A 19,809-nucleotide genomic window follows, 5' to 3' on the forward strand; every position below is an offset into this window, starting at 1 on the left:
AAGAGTGCGCGAGCGGGCTGGAGTTCGGAGAACGCTGGCGGCAGCGGCGCGAGGGGTGACGGAGCGCGCGTACACCACACTGCGGAGGAGGGAGGGGCGCGTAACAGCCGCATCAGAAGAGCCGTTGCGCTTGAAAGATTCGCCTGGGGGTAAGAAGGGGCGGGGTTTCTCTTAGAATCCCCACAGTCGGGGGGGGGTCGTTCCCCACCCCGCTGTGGAATCCCAGGGGCGGAGCCAGGCCGCTCGCAAGGCTGGTCAGTCATGTGATCCCCGCAGGGACGCTGCGCCGTAGACGGGCAGGAAGCGGAAGTGAGGTAAGAGTTCGCGGTCTCCTGACCGTTGCGGAGCTGGGTCGCTGTTGCGAGCGAGCAGGGTTGTGTGGCGCGGGAGGGCGATGGCAGCAGGGTATCAGTATCGGCCCGGCGCGGGGCCCGGCGCCCCGGGTATGCAGGAGCCCAACTTCCTGTGGGGCGTGTTCCAGAGGTGAGAGCCCCCGCGCCGAGGGGATGCGGCTGCCGTTACTCGGGTGTCCCCGCCAGCAGCAAACACCCTGGGGCCCCCTTCCCCTCAGCCTGCCCGGAGCCGCCGGGTTACCCCGCCCGGCTCCCACCGCGGGTCCCCGCCCAGCTGAGCCTCGCCGCCCCCTCCCTCTTCAAAGGCCGCGTCTGGCCCGGTGCAGCACCGCGATCGGTGGGTCAGTTCCTCCCGCCCGGCCGCGGGGTGGAGGTGGCTGCACCCGGGGCAGTGTGGGAATAGCCCCTGCTGGGACGGAGAGCGGCCCAACCTGTCCGCGCCGGGCCGTTCCGGTCTAGCCGCACTGGCCTGGCTGAGAGGGGTGTGCAGACAGGCCTGAAGAGCAGCCCCTCCCATGTCAGCACTGAGGCTGGGAGGTGTGTGAAGTCCCTTCGGAGCCGCCGGCTCTGAGGGCGGCTGAGCACGTACTGGGCGCAGCGCTACTTGCAGCTCCTGGGGACACTGCGGGACAAAATAAACGTGGGGCCTGATCCTCTCTTTGGGGGTAGGGAAAGCAACCCTGAAACAGACTGTAGGTTTCCCCACTCTATTGCGCTCTTACTGGAGCGCTTGATGAGCATCATGCGTTGTGCTCTTCTAAGATGTCTCTCATATAGGCATTAATAGCTAATACTTCGTGTTGTATGCCAAAACCTGTGATGAGGTGATTATCCCTTACTGATTATTTTTTCTCCAAAGGTCACTCTCAGTATTTGTAGTGCTCCACCTGCTTGGTTTTAATAATATGGGTTTCTTTCATCTATTCCCTGCCTTTTCTTTTCCATTAGTTCAATGTTCATTGCGCAGGTTTTCACACTCATTTTAAATATCATATTATTGAGTTGATTGTTTTCGGTGGCATATACTCAAATTGTTTGGGGTTTTTTTGGTGGCTTACCAGCATCTTTGATGATTCATTCATAACTATACATATATTCATTTCTATTCATGACTATTTTTCCTATTCCTGTGGCCCTTGATACTTTTTATCACCAGTTAAAAGGATTATATTTGTGATACCTGTAACATATTTACATGATAAGCTTTGTAATGAATGGCTTTAGAGAAGACAAGATCATAGAATCATAGAATATCAGGGTTGGAAGGGACCCCTGAAGGTCATCTAGTCCAACCCCCTGCTCGAAGCAGGACCAATTCCCAGTTAAATCATCCCAGCCAGGGCTTTGTCAAGCCTGACCTTAAAAACCTCTAAGGAAGGAGATTCTACCACCTCCCTAGGTAACGCATTCCAGTGTTTCACCACCCTCTTAGTGAAAAAGTTTTTCCTAATATCCAATCTAAACCTCCCCCACTGCAACTTGAGACCATTACTCCTCGTTCTGTCATCTGCTACCATTGAGAACAGTCTAGAGCCATCCTCTTTGGAACCCCCTTTCAGGTAGTTGAAAGCAGCTATCAAATCCCCCCTCATTCTTCTCTTCTGCAGGCTAAACAATCCCAGCTCCCTCAGCCTCTCCTCATAAGTCATGTGTGCTAGACCCCTAATCATTTTTGTTGCCCTTCGCTGGACTCTCTCCAATTTATCCACATCCTTCTTGTAGTGTGGGGCCCAAAACTGGACACAGTACTCCAGATGATGCCTCACCAATGTCGAATAGAGGGGAACAATCACGTCCCTCGATCTGCTGGCAATGCCCCTACTTATACATCCCAAAATGCCATTGGCCTTCTTGGCAACAAGGGCACACTGCTGACTCATATCCAGCTTCTCGTCCACTGTCACCCCTAGGTCCTTTTCCGCAGAACTGCTGCCTAGCCATTCGGTCCCTAGTCTGTAGCGGTGCATTGGATTCTTCCATCCTAAGTGCAGGACCCTGCACTTATCCTTATTGAACCTCATCAGATTTCTTTTGGCCCAATCCTCCAATTTGTCTAGGTCCTTCTGTATCCTATCCCTCCCCTCCAGCGTATCTACCACTCCTCCCAGTTTAGTATCATCCGCAAATTTGCTGAGAGTGCAATCCACACCATCCTCCAGATCATTTATGAAGATATTGAACAAAACCGGCCCCAGGACCAACCCTTGGGGCACTCCACTTGATACCGGCTGCTAACTAGACATGGAGCCATTGATCACTACCCGTTGAGCCCGACAATCTAGCCAGCTTTCTACCCACCTTATAGTGCATTCATCCAGCCCATACTTCCTTAACTTGCTGACAAGAATACTGTGGGAGACCGTGTCAAAAGCTTTGCTAAAGTCAAGAAACAATACATCCACTGCTTTCCCTTCATCCACAGAACCAGTAATCTCATCATAAAAGGTGATTAGATTAGTCAGGCATGACCTTCCCTTGGTGAATCCATGCTGGCTGTTCCTGATCACTTTCCTCTCATGCAAGTGCATCAGGATTGATTCTTTGAGGACCTGCTCCATGATTTTTCCAGGGACTGAGGTGAGGCTGACTGGCCTGTAGTTCCCTGGATCCTCCTTCTTCCCTTTTTTAAAGATGTCTTATTTTAGCAGGCAGGATAAAAAAAAAACAACTTTTAAAAAGGCCCCAATTCTACAGATACTTAAATATGCTTAATTATATTACTGCGAGTAGTCTCTCTGACTTCAGTGGGACTGTGCATGCCAGTCAAGTAAAGCATGTGCGTAAGGCCTTGTTTACACTTAAGAGTTTTGTTGAGCAAGTTATGCCGACGATCAAAGAGTGGTATAATTACATAACTTGTGCATGTTCACATGACACTCCTTCCGTTGGCGGAGCGCATCCACAGTTGGTGCTCTATCATCAACAGTGGATGAAGTAAACTGGGTAGCTATCCCACTGTGCACTCATCACTTTCTGTAGCTAGGAGTTGTGGGAAGGCAGAGTGGATCGCAGTGCATCATGGTTACAGGCTCAGTGTCCCACAATACAGTGTTTTCCATCCCATCATTCTATGGGCTTCCAACTGTGTTTTGCGGCATTTTTCAATGACCTGTGTTAGCTGTATGGCTGCCATCTCTGTCTGAAAAGATGGATCCTGCACCGCTCTCCACTGTTGTGAACACATCGTGGTTGGTCATGCAGTCTGTCATGAGCACCCAATCTGAACAGGGATCTGAGTTGCCTGACCTGCTGCATGCCCTAGAAAGAAACAACACCAGCGTACTTTTGGCATTCATGGAGCAGCAGCACATGGTGGACCCTTGCTTTTGGGCTCAGGAAGCAAGCAATGAGTGATGGGATCACACTGATATGCAGGTCTGGGATGACGAGCAGTGGATGCAGAACTTTCAGATGCGGAAAGCCATCTTCCTGGAACTGTGTGCAGAGCTCACCCCAGCGGTGTAGCAAAAGGACATCAAAATGAGAGCCGCCCTCTTGGTGGAGAAGCACGTGGCAATTGTTGTGTGGAAGCTGGCAACTCCAGACTTCTACCAGTCAGTTGCAAATCAGTTTGCCGTCGGGAAGTACACCGTTGGGGCTGCGTTAAGGCAAGTGTGCAGGGCCATTAGTCTCTTCCTGCTACGAAGGACTTTGACTCTTGGAAATATGCATGAAATAGTGGGTAGCTTTGCAGCAATTGGATTCCCGAACTGCAGCAGGGCAGTAAATGGCACGCATATCCCGATTTTGGACCCGGACTGTCTTGCAGTGGAGTACATTAATAGAAAGGGGTGCTTGTCTATGGTATTGCAGGCGTCTGTGGATCACCATGGGCGTTTCACTGACATCAACACACGGTGGTCCGGGAAGGTATATGACACATGCATCTTCAGGAACACTGGCCTGTGTAGCAGGGGTTCTCAACCTTTTTTTTTTTTTTTGAGGGCCCCCCCCAATGTGCTATTAAAAACTCCACAGCCCACTTGTGCCACAACTGTTTTTCTGCATATAAAAGCCAGGGCAGGCATTGGGGGTAGCAAGCAAGGCAATTGTGGCGTGGGGTCCTGGGCAGGGGATCCCACAAAGCTAAGTTGCTGTGGCTTTGGCTTCAGCTCCAGGTGGCTTTCTGCACTGGGCCCCAGCAAGTCTAATGCTGGCCCTGCTTGGTGGACCCCCTGAAACCTACTTGGTGGACCCCCACGGGGTGGTTGAGAACCACTGCTGTATGGAAAGCTGCAAGGAGGAACTTTCTTTCCAGACCAGAACATTCCAGTGGGGGATGTTGAAATGTCCATAGTGATTCTGGGAGACCCAGCCTGCCCCTTGCACCTATGGCTTATGAAGCCTTATATGGGAAACCTGGACAGCAGCAAGGAGCACTTCAACAATAGGCTGAGGAGGTGAATAATGACCATAGAATGGTATCTGCATTTGGCAGATAAAGGCAGCGCCCGCGTGCTTTTAATGGCAGATTAGACCTAAATGAGGAAGATATTCCCATGGTCCTAGCAGCTTGCTGTGCACTCCATAATATTTGTGAGGCTAAGGGTCCAAAGTTTCCCCCTGCGGTGTGGAATGCAGAGGCAGATCACCTAGCAGCTGATTTTGAGCAGCCATATACCAGGGCTACTGGAGGGACACAACAGGGTACTATTCGAATCAGGAAGGCCTTGAGGCACCATTTTGACAATTAGCACCACTAATATCTCTTTCTGTACAGCTCTCTGCCATAGCTTTAAAATTGTCATGCAAGGTGATAACTTAATGATTCCTGACTGTGATTTGTAGTCTGCAAATGATCCAGTTGCCATTGTGTATTAATTTCAGTAGCAACCACTGTGTGTGGGAGACAAATAAAGGTTGGTGATCTTTCAGATAATTTTTGGTTTTTGTTATATATAAATAAGCAACATACACAAAACACTTGATGGGAAGGGAGATGACAATGAAGGGCAGGGTGGTCTCTCAGAGCTGAGTGCAAGTCCAGCTATCATTTTGGAAGCTGTCGAGTAGAGGTAGAGTGAATAGGGTATCAAGATGTGTTAGGAGATTGGAAGGAATATATGGGAGGAGTTTGGGGAGAGCAGGGCAAACAGTTCTGTATTGGCTGTAGTGGAGGAGAGCACACATGAATTCTGCCTGCGGCATGATTAGGGACTTCCAACATCTCTGTTTGGTCCTCCATCATTTTTTATCATCCACTGCTGATCTATTAAAATTTGGTACTGACTCCCCTTTTTATCCTGCCTGTCTATTTTATAATTTTCTTTTAAAGTCTCTCTCCACACCCTGCGTTCTTGTTTATCGTCCTCCAAGGATTGGAGCACATCTTGAAACATGTCCTCCTTGCTCTTCCTCAGTCACTTCCGTATCTGGTGGAAGCGCTCCACCCTGAAGGTCACATCCGCAGAAGCACAAGAAACAGAATCATGATTGTTAGTACACTCACAACATTGAATCATGCTAGTAAAATACAGCTCTTTGTTTTACATACGAATCTGTTTCTCATTTTCTCTTGGCAAGCACAGAGCTCAGCTAATGCCTTAACCATGATTAGTTCAGCCCAGGGAAGGGCTCAAGATAGGGCAATGGGTTTAGGTGTTTAAGGGGTTCACTGCAGGTGATTGGGGACAAAATTGTAAATTCTGCCACCACTTTCAACAGGCAGGGGTCATTGTAGCAGATATCTCACTCCTGAGGATAAGCAAGGATGAAAGGGTGCATCTCCTGGATGCATGCAGCTTCAGACTGGGTCCCTAGGCTGCTTACCTGTATGCCGCTTTGCGTCCCTGCACAAGTGACTGCCAATTGTAGGAAACCTTCCTGTGCCAATGGGGGAAGGAACAAAACAGCTCTGCCAAGGAACCTTCAGCAGAGGATTGGCGAGTACCTCCAGGAAAGTTTCTTAGAGATCTCTATGGAGAATTCCTGTGAAATCCTAGTGTGCAACAACACCACACTGTTCCGCAGCACTGCTTAGCTGCACAGGTGAATGTGAAGCACACGCAAACACAGCTAGTTGTGTACATTTCTATCCCTTTACCCACTTCTAGAATATAACAAAGCAAAGAACAGCTCTGCCTCATATAACTGAGCAGCATCAACTCAAAAACATCGCTTACCAGAGCTCCCTTCTCCTGTATCGTGCAGTCTAAAGACAGAGTGCTGGGACTGGCTCAAACCGTCTGGGGTCAAGATGAGGTCCTGGACAACCTTGTCCTGTCTTGTCCTCCAACTCAACCTCCTTGTCCACTACTTTGTGCTCAGGGTTGATTTCACGGTCTCCAGCCCCGTGGAAGTATCCATGGGGTTCATGGAGGTGGGCTCACAGCTGAGGATGGCATCCAGCTCCTTATAGAAGCAGCTGGTCTTCAGCAGCAGAGCAATGCTTTGCCTCTCTTGCCTTCTGGTACGCCTGCTTCAGCTTGATGTTTGCTGGAGTGGAGCTGGGACTGCACAACCTCCCGTCCCCATATACTCAGCAGATCCAACAGCTCCGGAGTGCTTCAAGTGGGACACTATTTGGTTCATGGAGCCGCCATGGTCAATGGGAAGATGTGATATGAGCTCTCCACACCGAGCAAACAAAGCAGAATTTCAAAAATTCCTGGGCCTGTAAAGGGAGAGGGGCGGATGCCTGTGTACCTGGTTGCAGAGCAGCGGGGTTTGAACTGCTGACTAGAACAGTCAGGATGGGGCATTTTGGGACACCACCTGGATGTCATTTATACCAATATAACCAACCACAGTGTCCACGCTGACACTTTTTGTCAATATAACTTCACTGCAAAAAGCTCTACGCTTCTCGTCAAGGTGGTTTTATTTCGCTGGCAAAGCAGGAGAGTTTTGTTGGTGGAAGGAGCATTGAAGAGTGTGCACCTCCACTGTTTTGTCAACGAAACCTGACTTCTGTCAACAAAACTGGAATGTAGACAAGGCCTAAGGGTTTTTGTTTGGTTGTTTGGATTGTTTTTATTTTTTTTCCTGAATCTGGGCTTTAATTAGTATAAATGTTCTCCTTTTTTAATTTTTTCTGATTAAAAACAGTTTTCCAACTATTACTGAAATAATTCTCTCGTTTAAAACAATTTTTTTAAGTTACACATTTTAAGGTGAAATCTTTAAAGTTTGTATTTGTTTTCAGGGTTGATAAAGACAGGAGTGGAGTAATATCTGACAGTGAACTTCAGCAGGCATTATCCAACGGTAAGTGTGACTAAGGGGAAAAAAATAGCTTCTTATAAATTTAGCATATGCATTTCTTATTCCCCCTTTGGTTACATGATGTAGATCTCTTCTAAGAAGTACAAAAGGAAACTGAAAATCTTAACATATAACAGGGAGCAATTCTGCAGTGGAAGACTGAGCAAGAAGTGAATAAAAAAGGGAGCAAAACAAAAATCGGAGACAGATAAGATGTATAATTCATAGCTGCAGAAGGTTTCTTTTTTCAGACCTTAAAGAAGAACTGGATTTTTTTTTTTAACATTCTCTCTTAGCTCAGCTCCAGTTGTCAGTTTCTCTGCATTGGATTGTTTATTCTGGAGAGAGAAAGCATTAAGTAGAGCATCCTCCAGCTGTCCTCGTTTTCACAGAAATTAGGGTGTAATTATGATCCATATTACTCATCGCTTCTCAATGTGCCCTTCATTTTTTTTTAAACCAGGACCAGTATATAATCCAGGAAAATTTTACAGGAGCACTTCCAACCTGTCTTGCTGCATATGTAATCTTTGTTGCATACCGTGGTGCAGGAAATTAGGATGGTAAGAGGTATAATGGTCAGTGATGGTTTTTAATAGAGACAGAAATAACTGGATATTACAGAAGGAAGGAGGTGGTAAAGTGTTCTCATTAGTGCTTCACAAAGCCATTTATTTAGTCTGTCATAAGGTGGGTGAGGCAATATCTTTTATTGGACCAACTTTTGCTGGTGGGAGAGACAAGCTTTCAGGCCACACAGAGCTGCTCTTCCGGTCCCACTGTAGCATTTCAAGTGTAGACAAGTCTTAGTTACAGTTGACTACGAGGTGCTGTTCATACATCTTTGATGTCTAACTACAGTGGGCAGTTTTTTCTGATAATTTCATGCCTTTTTCTGGAACACCTGAGAGGCTCGTGTTGGGTAGCTGTTGCATTCCCTTTTCCTTTCATGTGGGATACCTGCAAAGTTTAATTCTGTCACCCTTTCTGCACAAGGGGTCTGTGATGAAGGTGAGGCGAAGTGACATTGGGTTGCAGTGCTATCAGGAACAAAATATTTTTATTACTAATCATCTGACTTGGAATATACCTAGGAAACAGAACTTACTGTGGAGTACAAAATGCCATTAGTCTTCTGACTAACAGCAAAATAAATTAGTTGTTTACCTGGGATAGTAGGATCTACTCACTGTATCACACATTTTTTTACCCAGTAACTAGAATAGCCTGCTTGAAAGGGTGAAACTTTAAAATTGTGGCAAAAATAGAGAAACTGAAGAAATTTGGGTCAATGTTTTTGTTCACAATTTGTTTACAATAATTTTGGAAACCTGTCTTTGCCAGCCTTTCTACTTTAAATTCCTCAAATTAACCTTTTTTTCTCTGTGACCCACTTCAGTGTTGTTATACAACTGCCATAATTTCTATATGCCTTTCTTCCTTGACTGTTCACAGTATTGGTTAGCAGTTTGAACATTATATATAGTTATAAGGAATCGCCACTTAGGAATTGAACACTGGAAAGACTGAAAAACAGATGAGCTAGGCTGTTTATATAAATGCATTAACAGATATCTTGCCCACATTCCATAAGTTTTTGTATTCTAACAAACCAAGCACCCCAACCATTCTCAATTCCACCTACTCCCTTCTCCCAGGATATAATGGCAGTTGATTCCACACAAGCTCCTTCTCTCTTTCCATTCACCAGTGATTCCACCCATTCTTTTCTAGGCTTCTAGATGGTTGTATATAAATTTACTGTAGTTTCTAATGTGCATAGTAAGAACATAGATGTTCTTATCACATCCCTTTTAACTTTGTAAAGGAGAAATATTCTAAAGATTGACATAGATACTAGAAACATTAAGATCCAGACTTTTGGAGTGAAATGCCTGCAAGCTGCTTGAAAGCTTTTTTTTATTTTTATTTTTTAAACCCCTATTGGCTGTATCAGTTGGCCCGTACACACTAAACAGTTCTATCAATTTGCCAAGGCATTTCTACTTACAATACTGGAAAGAATTCAAGCAGGTCACACTTCATCCTGAGAGCATCTTTGTGCAAAAGAGACATGGGAGGTGGCAAATCTTGCAACTTAACAGTGGCCACTGTAATTGGCAGGGCAATAGTTCTCTTTTAGTATGAACTTATTATAGAAGCGGGTGTATTTGTAGTTTCTTGAACAGACAGTTGTGACGAAGTGGGTATTTTCCTTTATGTTGTATGTGAGCCTATGTGAGTGTTACTGTTTTGCATCACTACTGCATATGCCTCAGTTTCCCTGTGTGCTGCAGCAGTGTCTTGGTGGTAGGAATAAGATGTGAGACTTTGGCTGAGAGCCTCTGGGGCAGGTGAGGCTGCTCCAGCTGCCTGCACATATGCTATGGCCGGTGCCCTTTGTAACCTGAGACCCAGGAGGGGGGTACAACCAGGTGACTCTTTGCCCCGGGAAGCAAGACAAAGACCAGGAGGAGGAGCAACGGGGGAGGTCTGAGGGCAGGTCGCTGGAAACTGGGCAGTCTGCTTGTGGGGACTGGCGAGGGGAGTCCAGGACATCTGGCCTGGGATTCCAAGATGGACTTGGCTGAAAGTCACTAATTTCTGTGCCAGTAAGCTCTGTTCTACACTGTATTCCTGTCAACTAATAAACCTTCTGTTCTGCATGCTAGCTGAGAGTCACAGCTGACTGCAGAGTTGGGGTGCAGGGATCTCTGGCTTCCCCAGGAGTCCCGCCCGGGCGGACTCACCGCAGGAAGCGCATGGTGTGGAAGGGGATGCTGAATGCTCTGAGGTCAGGCCCAGTAAGGTCGAAGCTATGTAAGCTTCTTGCCTTGGCAGCAGTATGCTCAGAGAGAGGAGGCATGCTCCCCGAGAATCCTGGCTGACTTCATGTGGACTAGTTCCAGAGCATTGCGCCGGTGACTTTGTGACAACAGTGAAAAGCCTATGTACTGCCAGCAAATAGGAGACTTCCATGGAGAGCAGAGGCCTAAGCCATTATTTTTGTAGAATTTAGGTTTTCAATATGCTTTGTGGCCCATTTTCATTCATTACCAGTGATAAGCTCAGTTATAAGCTCAGTTATGAGGATGACCTTCCAAACGTGAACCAATGCCATACTGACATCCAAATCTGCAGACAGCACCAATGGTTGTCACTGCTGTTCAAAAGCAGGTGGATGGTGAAAACAACTCCCCCAAGAAAAATAACCCAGTGGGTTTTTTTTGGTTCTTGAACTCATCACTGTGATTTACATCATCCCAACAGCCATTCATAAGAACGGCCATACGGGGTAAGACCAATGGTCCAGCTAACCCAGGGGTGGGCAAACTTTTTGGCCCGAGAGCCACATCTGGGTGGGGAAATAGCTTGCAGGGCCAGGGCAGGGGGTTGGGGTGTGGGAGGGAGTGTGGGGTGTGGGAAAGAGGGTGTGGTGTGCAGGAAGGGGCTCAGGGCAAGGGGTTGGGGCAGAGGAGGGGTGTAGGGTGTATGAGGGGGCTCAGGGAAGGGGGTTGGGGTGGAGGAGGGGTGCAGGCAGAGGGCTCAGGGTTGGGGTGCGGCAGAGGGTTGGGATGCAGGCGGGGCTCAGGGCAGGGAGTTGGCTGCAGGAGGGGGTTGGGGTGCGAGCTCCAGCCCAGCTCCACTTACCTGGAACAGCTCCGGGGTGGCAACAGTGTGCACCGGGGCCAGGGCAGGCTCCAGGAATGGGGAACCACGGCCAGTGGGAGCTTCGGGGGAGGTACCCTCAGGCAAGGGCAGCGCACGGAGCTCTTTGCCCCACCCCGTCCGGAGGGGCTGCAGGGATGTGGTCTGGCCGCTTCCTGGAGCAGCGTGGGGCCCTTGGCACCATGGGGGTGGCAATCCCGTGGGCCAGATCCAAAGCCCTGAGGGGCCGGATCCAGCCCGCAGGCCACAGTTTGCCCACCTCTGATCTAGCGCCACAGCCTACCTTCTGACAGTACTTGGTGCCAGATGCTTAAAGGGCATGAACAGAACAGGGCAATTTATCAAGTGACTGTGGATAATTATAAAACTTGAAAAAAAGAAAAGGAATACTAGTGGCACCTTAGAGACTAACCAATTTATTTGAGCATAAGCTTTCGTGAGCTACAGCTCACTTCATCGGATGCATTCAGTGGAAAAAAAACGGCTGCTACTCTGAAACCTATAAAACTTGAAACATTGACACTGGCTTCCATGAGGAGTAATGCAGTAAATTTGCAAAAAGAAAAGGAGTACTTGTGCCACAAGTACTCCTTTTCTTTTTGCGAATACAGACTAACACGGCTGTTACTCTGAAAGCAGTAAATTTGGTGAAGAAAACGAAAAGAGGTTTTTTTTTAAAAAAAAAAATCACAGCTTCTGTGCATGCTCGGGTCAAATGTTATCAAAGGTCTTACTCTAACACTATACACAATCTAAAGTTTGAATTCTAATGCCAGCCCTAAAAGTTCTGGACTGGATAAAGAACTATTGACTTTTCTGTAAAATAAAAGCAAAGCACTTAAGACTAAAATCCCTATTAGCTTTGTATTTCACAAAGGATTCCATTGAACATTCTTCTTTTAAATGTTTAATTATATGCATGTAGTATTTAACGTAATGGATGAGATGGTAAATCCAGATTTTATATTGCCAGTACCTCAAATGAAGAGACACAAATATTGTCCTCTTCTTTATATGCTCCCTCCTCACTTGTGTACCAAGGGAGAAAAAAAATTCCTTCCTGATCCGTGCAGTAGTGTCTCAACAACCTGCAGAATGAGTTACTTTCCTGTTGATGTGCAAAAGTTGTAAAATGTTGGGTCTGCCTGAAACTAAGGCCACTAAGTGTACACTTGAGACCTATATTGATATAACTACATCACTCAGGAGTGTGGATGATGTCATTATAGCGACCTAACCCCCCACGTAGACAGTGCTATCTTGATGGGAGAGCTCTCCTGTTGGCATAGTAGCATCTTCTGTAAAGCGCTACAGCTGCACCATACGTGAAGATGAGGCCTTAGATACCACTGAGAAACAGCCGTATTATTTTGTGTATTGCCTCCACGAGATCCACCTCTGAGCTTTCTAGCTAGGCTGTCATCTGGGGTATGGTGGGTTTTTTTTGTGTTATGGTTATTTTTCCTATTTAAGCTTCACCATACTGCTTTTCTGTCTGTTTCAGGAACATGGACTCCATTTAATCCAGCAACTGTCAGGTCAATTCTGTGTAAGTATAATTGTACAATGTTACATATTCAGGGTATGTCTTTTAAATAACATTTTTATTATCTCCTGTAGCTGATGGCTAAGGTTTTCACATGCTGCAGCACTTAGTTACATCATTTTAGATTAACAGTAAACTGAAAGTACATGGTACAATGTATAATATATTCTTTATAGCTGATCTTTGCAGCAGCTTTGTGTAACACTGTGAACATCATTAATACAAGCTTCAGTTCTCCCTTCCAGTAACCCTGTTCCAAAAAAGCTATTCATTAGGAAGAAATAGTCCAAAGACCTAGTGACACCTTCTCTGTTTTGAAAACCTGTAGTCATTAGTATATTTTCTGTGTGTGTGTGTATTTTCCCACGGTTGCCGAGCAACTGTTAGGGAAGATTACAAGACAGCTGAGAAAATGGCATGTGTCAGAAACATAGGGAAAAAAGTCACCAATTTTTGACAGTAGCATTGTCTTCATGTTTGTTCCCAGTGACTTGCTGGTATTAAACAATTTTAAAGCCTTTGTTCTAATTACAAATATCAAGCAGAAAAACTGATTCTATGTTAACCTAAAAAAAAGACCAAAATGGAGGAGGAAAAGCAGAAACCATCTGACAGGTATTGGAGTAATTCTCAGCAATGCAAAAGAAGCTGGTAGCAAGTTAGTGGTATAGCAAGAGACAAACAAATGGAACTTTAAAAATGTCTCTGTTCCTCCCTCACACAGCTTATAAACAATGTATTCATAATTATTTACTCAAATCTGTTCAAGTATAGAGCTCAAATTGAATCTCAAGTCTGGTGCCATTTTATGTTTAGGTCCCTACCAAATTCACAGCCATGAAAAACACATCACAGACCATGAAATCTGGTCTCTTGAGGATTTTACCCTGTTCTGTACAGATTTCACAGGGTAGACCAGCGTTTCTCAAACTGGGAGGGTCCTGACCCAAAAGGGAGTTACAAGGGGATCACAACATTATTTTAGGGGGTCACAGTAATTGACACCCTTGCTTCTGTGCTGCCTTCAGAGCTGGGCACTTGGCCAACAGCCACCCTCTCCGGCTGCCCAGCTCTGAAGGCAGCACCCCGCCAGCATCAGTGCAGAAGTAAGAGTAGTAGTACCATAACCTCCTCTCTCCCCACCCAGTAGCCTTGCAACCCACCCACCCCAACTTCTTTTGGGGTCAGAATCCCTATAGTTACAACACTGAAATTTCAGAGTTAAATAGCAATTTACAATTTTTAAAACCCAATGACTGTGAAATTGAGCAAAATGGACCGTGAATTTGGTAGGGCCCAACTTATATTGTAATAAATAAATAAAATAGTTGTAACAAGTCATAGAAATTTCCAATGAGACTGATTGAATGCTAAAGAATCCTTTGGGGGGTTTTCTATCCCTTTCTGATTTGCAATTCCTTCCAGAAGAGCAAAACCTTCATGCTAATCTGCTACTGATCCATTTGATTGCTAGGAGACTTCACTGTCACACAATTGCTCTTCCGTGTTGCCTTCTTCAGTTACTTCCTTTGTTCTTTCCTATCCTCCTTTGCCATTTCACCACTTCCTCTCCTATCTGCTTTCCTGGACTCTTCTACTTTTACTTCAGGTCAGCACTATTTTCACACATCCTCCTCCCATTCATTTGTTTACCACCTCATCAGCCAGTCCAACCAAGCTCTTATTAAAGATGGCAAAATCTTACTAAAGACTTTAGTATAGTTTCTTATGTATTAATCCTTCAATTATGTTGTTTCAGCCATGTTTGACAGAGAGAACAAAGGTGGCGTGAACTTCAATGAATTCACTGGAGTCTGGAAGTATATCTCAGATTGGCAGAATGTTTTTCGAACGTATGATAGAGATAATTCTGGAATGATTGATAAAAATGAACTAAAGCAAGCACTAACAGGTTTTGGTAATATTTTTTTTATAGTTATAGTTTGCTATATAATGGCTGGTTTTGTCCAGAATTAAATTAAATATCTTTAAGGCTGTGCCACTTCGCAGTTGTGACACAATGGAATAATCAATTGTAAGCAATAATTGAGGTTGAATGTGGCTATTTCTCATTTGGATGTATGTGGCACTTCACAAAAGACTGACATCTGTGCCATGAGCAGCTTACAGATCATCTGAACTCTTTTGTTGAATAAAATTGAAAAATAATTAATGGGAATCAATGTATGCAAACTTGGTGTGACTCTTTAAATTCATACTTTATTAAACACCCTAAAAGTCTTACCAACGTTTCAGTTATAAATGTTTTAATTAGTGGCTCACTGTGCCATTGATCATAAAGCATTTACAGGCTGTAGAATTTTCCCAGAACTTTAAGGAATAAATTTAATTACCTACAAGGAAAAAGTTGTTGGAGAAATGCATAAATCTGTTTCCCTTCGCAGGGACACTTGAGGCACCTGTACATTTCTAGTGATAGTTGTCAGTATTCAACTATATTAAGTAACTTTTGAATTGTATTCTACAAATCCTGCTTTGATGAGAAGTTCTTAACCTTTATATGTAAAGTTAATATTACATATGTAACCTGCTGAAAACAAAATTAAGACTCTCATTCTGCTATGGAGAAGTCACATTGTTTGGTAACTTGAATTCTTTTAAAAATGTGAATCAAATCTGCATAGAACCAATGCTCTAAAACAGTTAGTTCTTCAAATTGCCACATCATTATATATACCTCAGAACTGCTAAAAGTTAGGCTAGTGTGTAACGCAGCTTATAGGCTAGCGGAGTGGGAGTAAAGGAGGAAGGGGAAGAGTTATCCCTCTTCTCCCTCCCCTCCACTCCTGTGGAAAGGGTGAAATTTTCTGAAATAGAACAACCTTAAGATTATTTTAATGGTCGTCTACTACACCTCCCCTTAGTATGTGGCCATGATCTAGAGCCCACTGAAGTCAATGGGAAGTCACCCACTGGCTTCACTGGGCTTTAGATCAGGCCCTACAAATGCTGAGATTAGGAAGCTTTTAATTTTTATCTATTTTCAGATAAAAACTGTAGAGGCTCTGAACCCTCCTTTTGATAATTCCTCCTGATTTGTTAACTGTAAATATAGCAGGTAAAACAGCCAAAGTGTCTGAATTGCTAACGCTTTCTTCACTGCCTCTTTTTCAGAGGAGAATGAATAATCCTCATGAATTTTAAAGATAAGCCAGTTCTAACCATCCCTTTTCAAGCAGCTGTGCAGAAACTATCAAATGGGTACCCCCTAGATCTTCTGAAAACCTACAGTAGGTGCAGCTGTGACAGGTTCCAGTAAACTCAAATTTCCACATGGCCAAAGGGATCTTATGAGAGTCTTGCTGTACGCAACTGACTGTATCCCTTCGTCCGTTGTACTCTGGTAGACTGCTAGTAGAACATGTTCCAGATCTTTTCTCTGTGCCTTACAGCTTCTGCTAGAAGTGCTCCAGAGGGTCTCTTGTTTACTTGACATAAGACCTCAGAATATTTAAGTAGTTCCTCTCAAACCCTCTTAATGTTATCCCCATTTCCTCATCTGTAAAATGGGATAATAATTTGCCCACCTTTCTAAAAACACTGTTCAGACCCCGTGATAAAAGGTGTTAATATAAGCATAAGTATTAACATTTTCACATGCTAAGCTTACTCTTAGTGAGCTTTGTTAAAAAAAGATGAGGTGTGTGGAGTGTTTCAAACAACAAAATACTGGTTGAAAATAATTCACTGTGTAATTAGCAAAACTCCTAGTCTTCTTGGTTGCTCCATCACGGCATTTGTATCACCTAGCAGTAATTGGAAGTTGTGACTTCAACAGAAAATGGCATTTGGAAAAAACAGCTTGTGCCATCCTGTTACGGCACAGTTACATTCTCTTTTGATGCAGCGGATAACAAGTTGTTCAATTGACTTCAATGAAAAAGGATATTAAAATGTTTAATTACAAAATATATTGAGCACAGCCCTAAACGCTTGTTTTAATTTCCCTTCTAACAGCATAATCATTTAAAATTCGTTGTAGTATTTCATTTCATCGAGTTTGCAATTCATTCTTTTGTCATGTTCTTAATCATCACATGTTTTTTATATTGCTTCTATTTTGTTGGAGCATTTTCTTCAGTAGATGAATATATTGTAATATCCATTTAAGTTTGATTACTGTTCTACAACTTTTACTTAATGACTCTTGCCTGTTTGTTGCAACATAACTTACGCACATTTGCTTTTGTGTGTTATAATGCTCTTATATAAACTACCCAGCTTTGGTCATGTAAAACTTGTAATCCTTTTTCTTCTAAGGATATCGACTCTCTGATCAATTCTATGATATCCTTGTTCGGAAATTTGACAGACAAGGAAGAGGACAAATTGCTTTTGATGACTTCATTCAGTGCTGTGTTGTGTTGCAGGTAATAGAAGAAATACATCTAATATCAAAATGGGAAGCCATGATTTGTACAGGAGTTGAAGCATGTGGTGGATCAGGAATTTAATTTGACATGACTAACATACTACCTCCTAGGAACGCTGTGCTTATATACACCTGTGTGTTGATCAGCCTTGAAAAATCTTAAAGCTCAATCTTGAGCTGTGAAGTGCTTTGAGGCCTCTTGGCATTACTATAGTACAAATAAGTACAAAATGACAGACCTCAATGTCTAAGTGCTTCCCTATTTTAGAGTGGCTCTTGTCTGAGAAGTGACTTAGTATCACTGAGCGAGAGATTCCATGTTTGCCTTCTAGAGAAAAGCTGGTCTCCCCTTCAATCCCCCCCCTTTTTTTAAACAAACTTTCTGCTGGCTTTGCAAACTCATTCTGGCCTTTGAAAGCCAAGCTGAATTCTTGTCTTGTGGCTCATGGCAATGAAGACTATGCAATCCAGATTCTGCCTTAGCTTACATTCATGCAACCCCAGTGTTGTCTTTTGGGGTGCACAGGGTGTAACTAAAATAGAATTTGTCCTGCTGACTAGAATCTAATTCTTATATTTCAGTTCTTGCATAATTTTATTGGCTCTGCAAGCCCAATAGAAATATATCTGTTCAGATAAAAGATTTTGCTAAGTTATAACTGACTATGCACATGAATCGTTTTAGAAGCCATCATCTTTTTGTAGCCACTCCTCGATAGAGAATTGTATTTTAAAGCTTAATTCAGAGCTGAGTTTGTCATTCAGTCAGCATTACAGATTTTTCATTTTAGCCTACACTGCAGGGCTAAACGATCTCTCACCGAAAAGCTCTCAGCGTTCCTCTGTTACCATGGTACTCAGAAAACAATCTGGAGGATTCAGTGAGACACGGTGGTGCTAAAACAACAAACTGTCTAAAGTTTTGCAGCATTCTGAGTGATGTTCCTTACTGCCAGTGTTTATTCCACAAGGTGTGGACAAATGTGCAGCATGCAGAAAAGGGAGAGAGTGACAAGTAGTATTTCCATTTTGTTTTTTGTGGGTCATCTCCTTAGCTCTGTACTGTTGGTGGTTCTGTCTTCCCACTGCAGAAACATCAGTAGTTTCCTACAAACATTTGTAATGTTAATCAGCACCCACAGCCTTATGCATTGTAATTCCAAACTCTGGTTTAATATAGTAGAGATGTTTAATGATTGACAGGCATAGTCGCTGGTTATAGTGAAGTTATTAAAGTGGTAACTTGTTTCCATAGTATTTTTATACTAGGCCTCTTTATTTTTATACAACACTATAACTATGCATGGTTATTTACATGCAAGTATGATGCAGCACATGACCCATCAAGTTTATAACAGATAGCAAGGTTTGCTTTTCAAACATACAAAGGTTCTTGTTGAACCAGCTTGCGAATCTTATCTGTCCAATGGGGAAGTAATTTTGCCCCCTAAATTTCTTGGCAGTCATGTGCTAACAAACATTGAGCTGGATGCTAAACAGAACGTATACAATTCAAAGGCTACATATTATATATAAAAGATGTAATTCAAGACATGGTATGTCACAGGGAGGTGGCGAGGGGGAAGCTTATTCATCCACCAGGTAAGAACAAAGAGAACCACCTTTTATCTTAGTCATGGAATCTAAATTTCCAAACAATCACCCCAGGGAAAGCTCATGAATTTGTTCTTGCTGGAAATGCATCCCAAAAACCTCAGTTTACATTCATCTGAATGCTTTGTTTCTTTCCAGAGGCTGACTGACATATTCAGGCGCTATGATACTGATCAGGATGGCTGGATTCAAGTGTCTTATGAACAATACCTTTCCATGGTCTTCAGCATTGTATGACAGTGACCAGTGCAAATGAGATTGACCATTAGCGATACAAAGACTGGAGTTGCCAAATCTTGTCACTTACTGAATATGACTAAAATGGATATAACTTGTTTCATTCTCTTACATTGTGATGTCACCAGCTTCAGAATGTTTGTACTCAAGCTGCTCAGCTTTTATGTTGTATTACTATAGCAACAATGGCCATATCACCCCTTAGTGCAAAATTTAGAATTGTTTGTGATGTCAGTGCTAAACACTTTTTTCCAGATTATCATGCATGGGGAAAAAATATTTTTTTAGAAATGCCAAATTAAAGTAATAATGCTTGTTAATTAAAAGGGATGTAAAGGTCTGACAGAAGTTGCACAACGTGGTTTGCACGTGCCTTACTTTTTTATAAGGAATTAATGTATTAATTTTTAATACAGAATTTAAAACAGTAAAGACATTAGACAGTCACACTATCCTGTCCAGTTTTTGTGCATAAGGATGTTTCTCCAAAGGCAGCTCTGATAGATCCCTGCTCTTTGAATCTTGTGCTTCATGATGTCTGAACTTAAACCTCAGGTGTGGTGAGCCATTCAATGGCCTTATCAGCAGCAGGGGCAAGCTTGTCTTCCTGCCAGGCTCAATAGCCAGCAATTGTCCATACGCTTAGTTCTTTACTCATCATGGATGGGTGAGACTTGGAGCCTCCTTTTAACTTCTGCTCTCTGCTCCCTGTTTATGCCTGACCCATTTGGTTCCAGCTCAGTTTTCTTTTGTTGAGTTCTTAGCTAAGTGCAGATACTTCTTTGAGTGATGTC

The 19,809-nt window shown here is 43.8% G+C and overlaps 1 protein-coding gene across 4 annotated transcripts; it reads left to right on the top strand.

Moving 5' to 3' along the window:
- The first annotated feature begins 76 nt into the window (after window positions 1-76).
- Window positions 77-19,462, top strand: PDCD6 (programmed cell death 6). 4 transcript variants are annotated; one of them, XM_073332500.2, is made up of 6 exons: window positions 77-149; window positions 7,498-7,559; window positions 12,730-12,774; window positions 14,531-14,689; window positions 17,053-17,162; window positions 18,917-19,462. In XM_073332500.2, the coding sequence occupies exons 4-6, from the start codon at window positions 14,533-14,535 to the stop codon at window positions 19,013-19,015; spliced, it is 366 nt and encodes a 121-aa protein (XP_073188601.1). In that variant the 5' UTR covers window positions 77-149; window positions 7,498-7,559; window positions 12,730-12,774; window positions 14,531-14,532; the 3' UTR covers window positions 19,016-19,462. The 4 variants fall into 4 exon arrangements, with proteins under 4 accessions (XP_073188601.1, XP_073188600.1, XP_073188598.2 ...); XM_073332499.1 differs by lacking the exon at window positions 77-149 and adding an exon at window positions 211-314; XM_073332497.2 differs by lacking the exon at window positions 77-149 and adding an exon at window positions 321-483.
- Window positions 19,463-19,809: the final 347 nt, after the last annotated feature.

Source organism: Lepidochelys kempii, chromosome 2 (assembly GCF_965140285.1).
Source record: "Lepidochelys kempii isolate rLepKem1 chromosome 2, rLepKem1.hap1, whole genome shotgun sequence".
NCBI lineage: Eukaryota > Metazoa > Chordata > Testudines > Cheloniidae > Lepidochelys > Lepidochelys kempii.

Excerpts from the sequence above, each read along its gene's own strand:
- PDCD6 (XM_073332497.2), top strand. The coding sequence starts at position 395 with ATGGCAGCAGGGTATCAGTATCGGCCCGGCGCGGGGCCCGGCGCCCCG. Across the intron at positions 7,560-12,729 it reads TCAGCAGGCATTATCCAACG|GAACATGGACTCCATTTAAT; the intron begins GTAAGTGTGACT and ends TGTCTGTTTCAG. Across the intron at positions 14,690-17,052 it reads GCAAGCACTAACAGGTTTTG|GATATCGACTCTCTGATCAA; the intron begins GTAATATTTTTT and ends TTTTCTTCTAAG.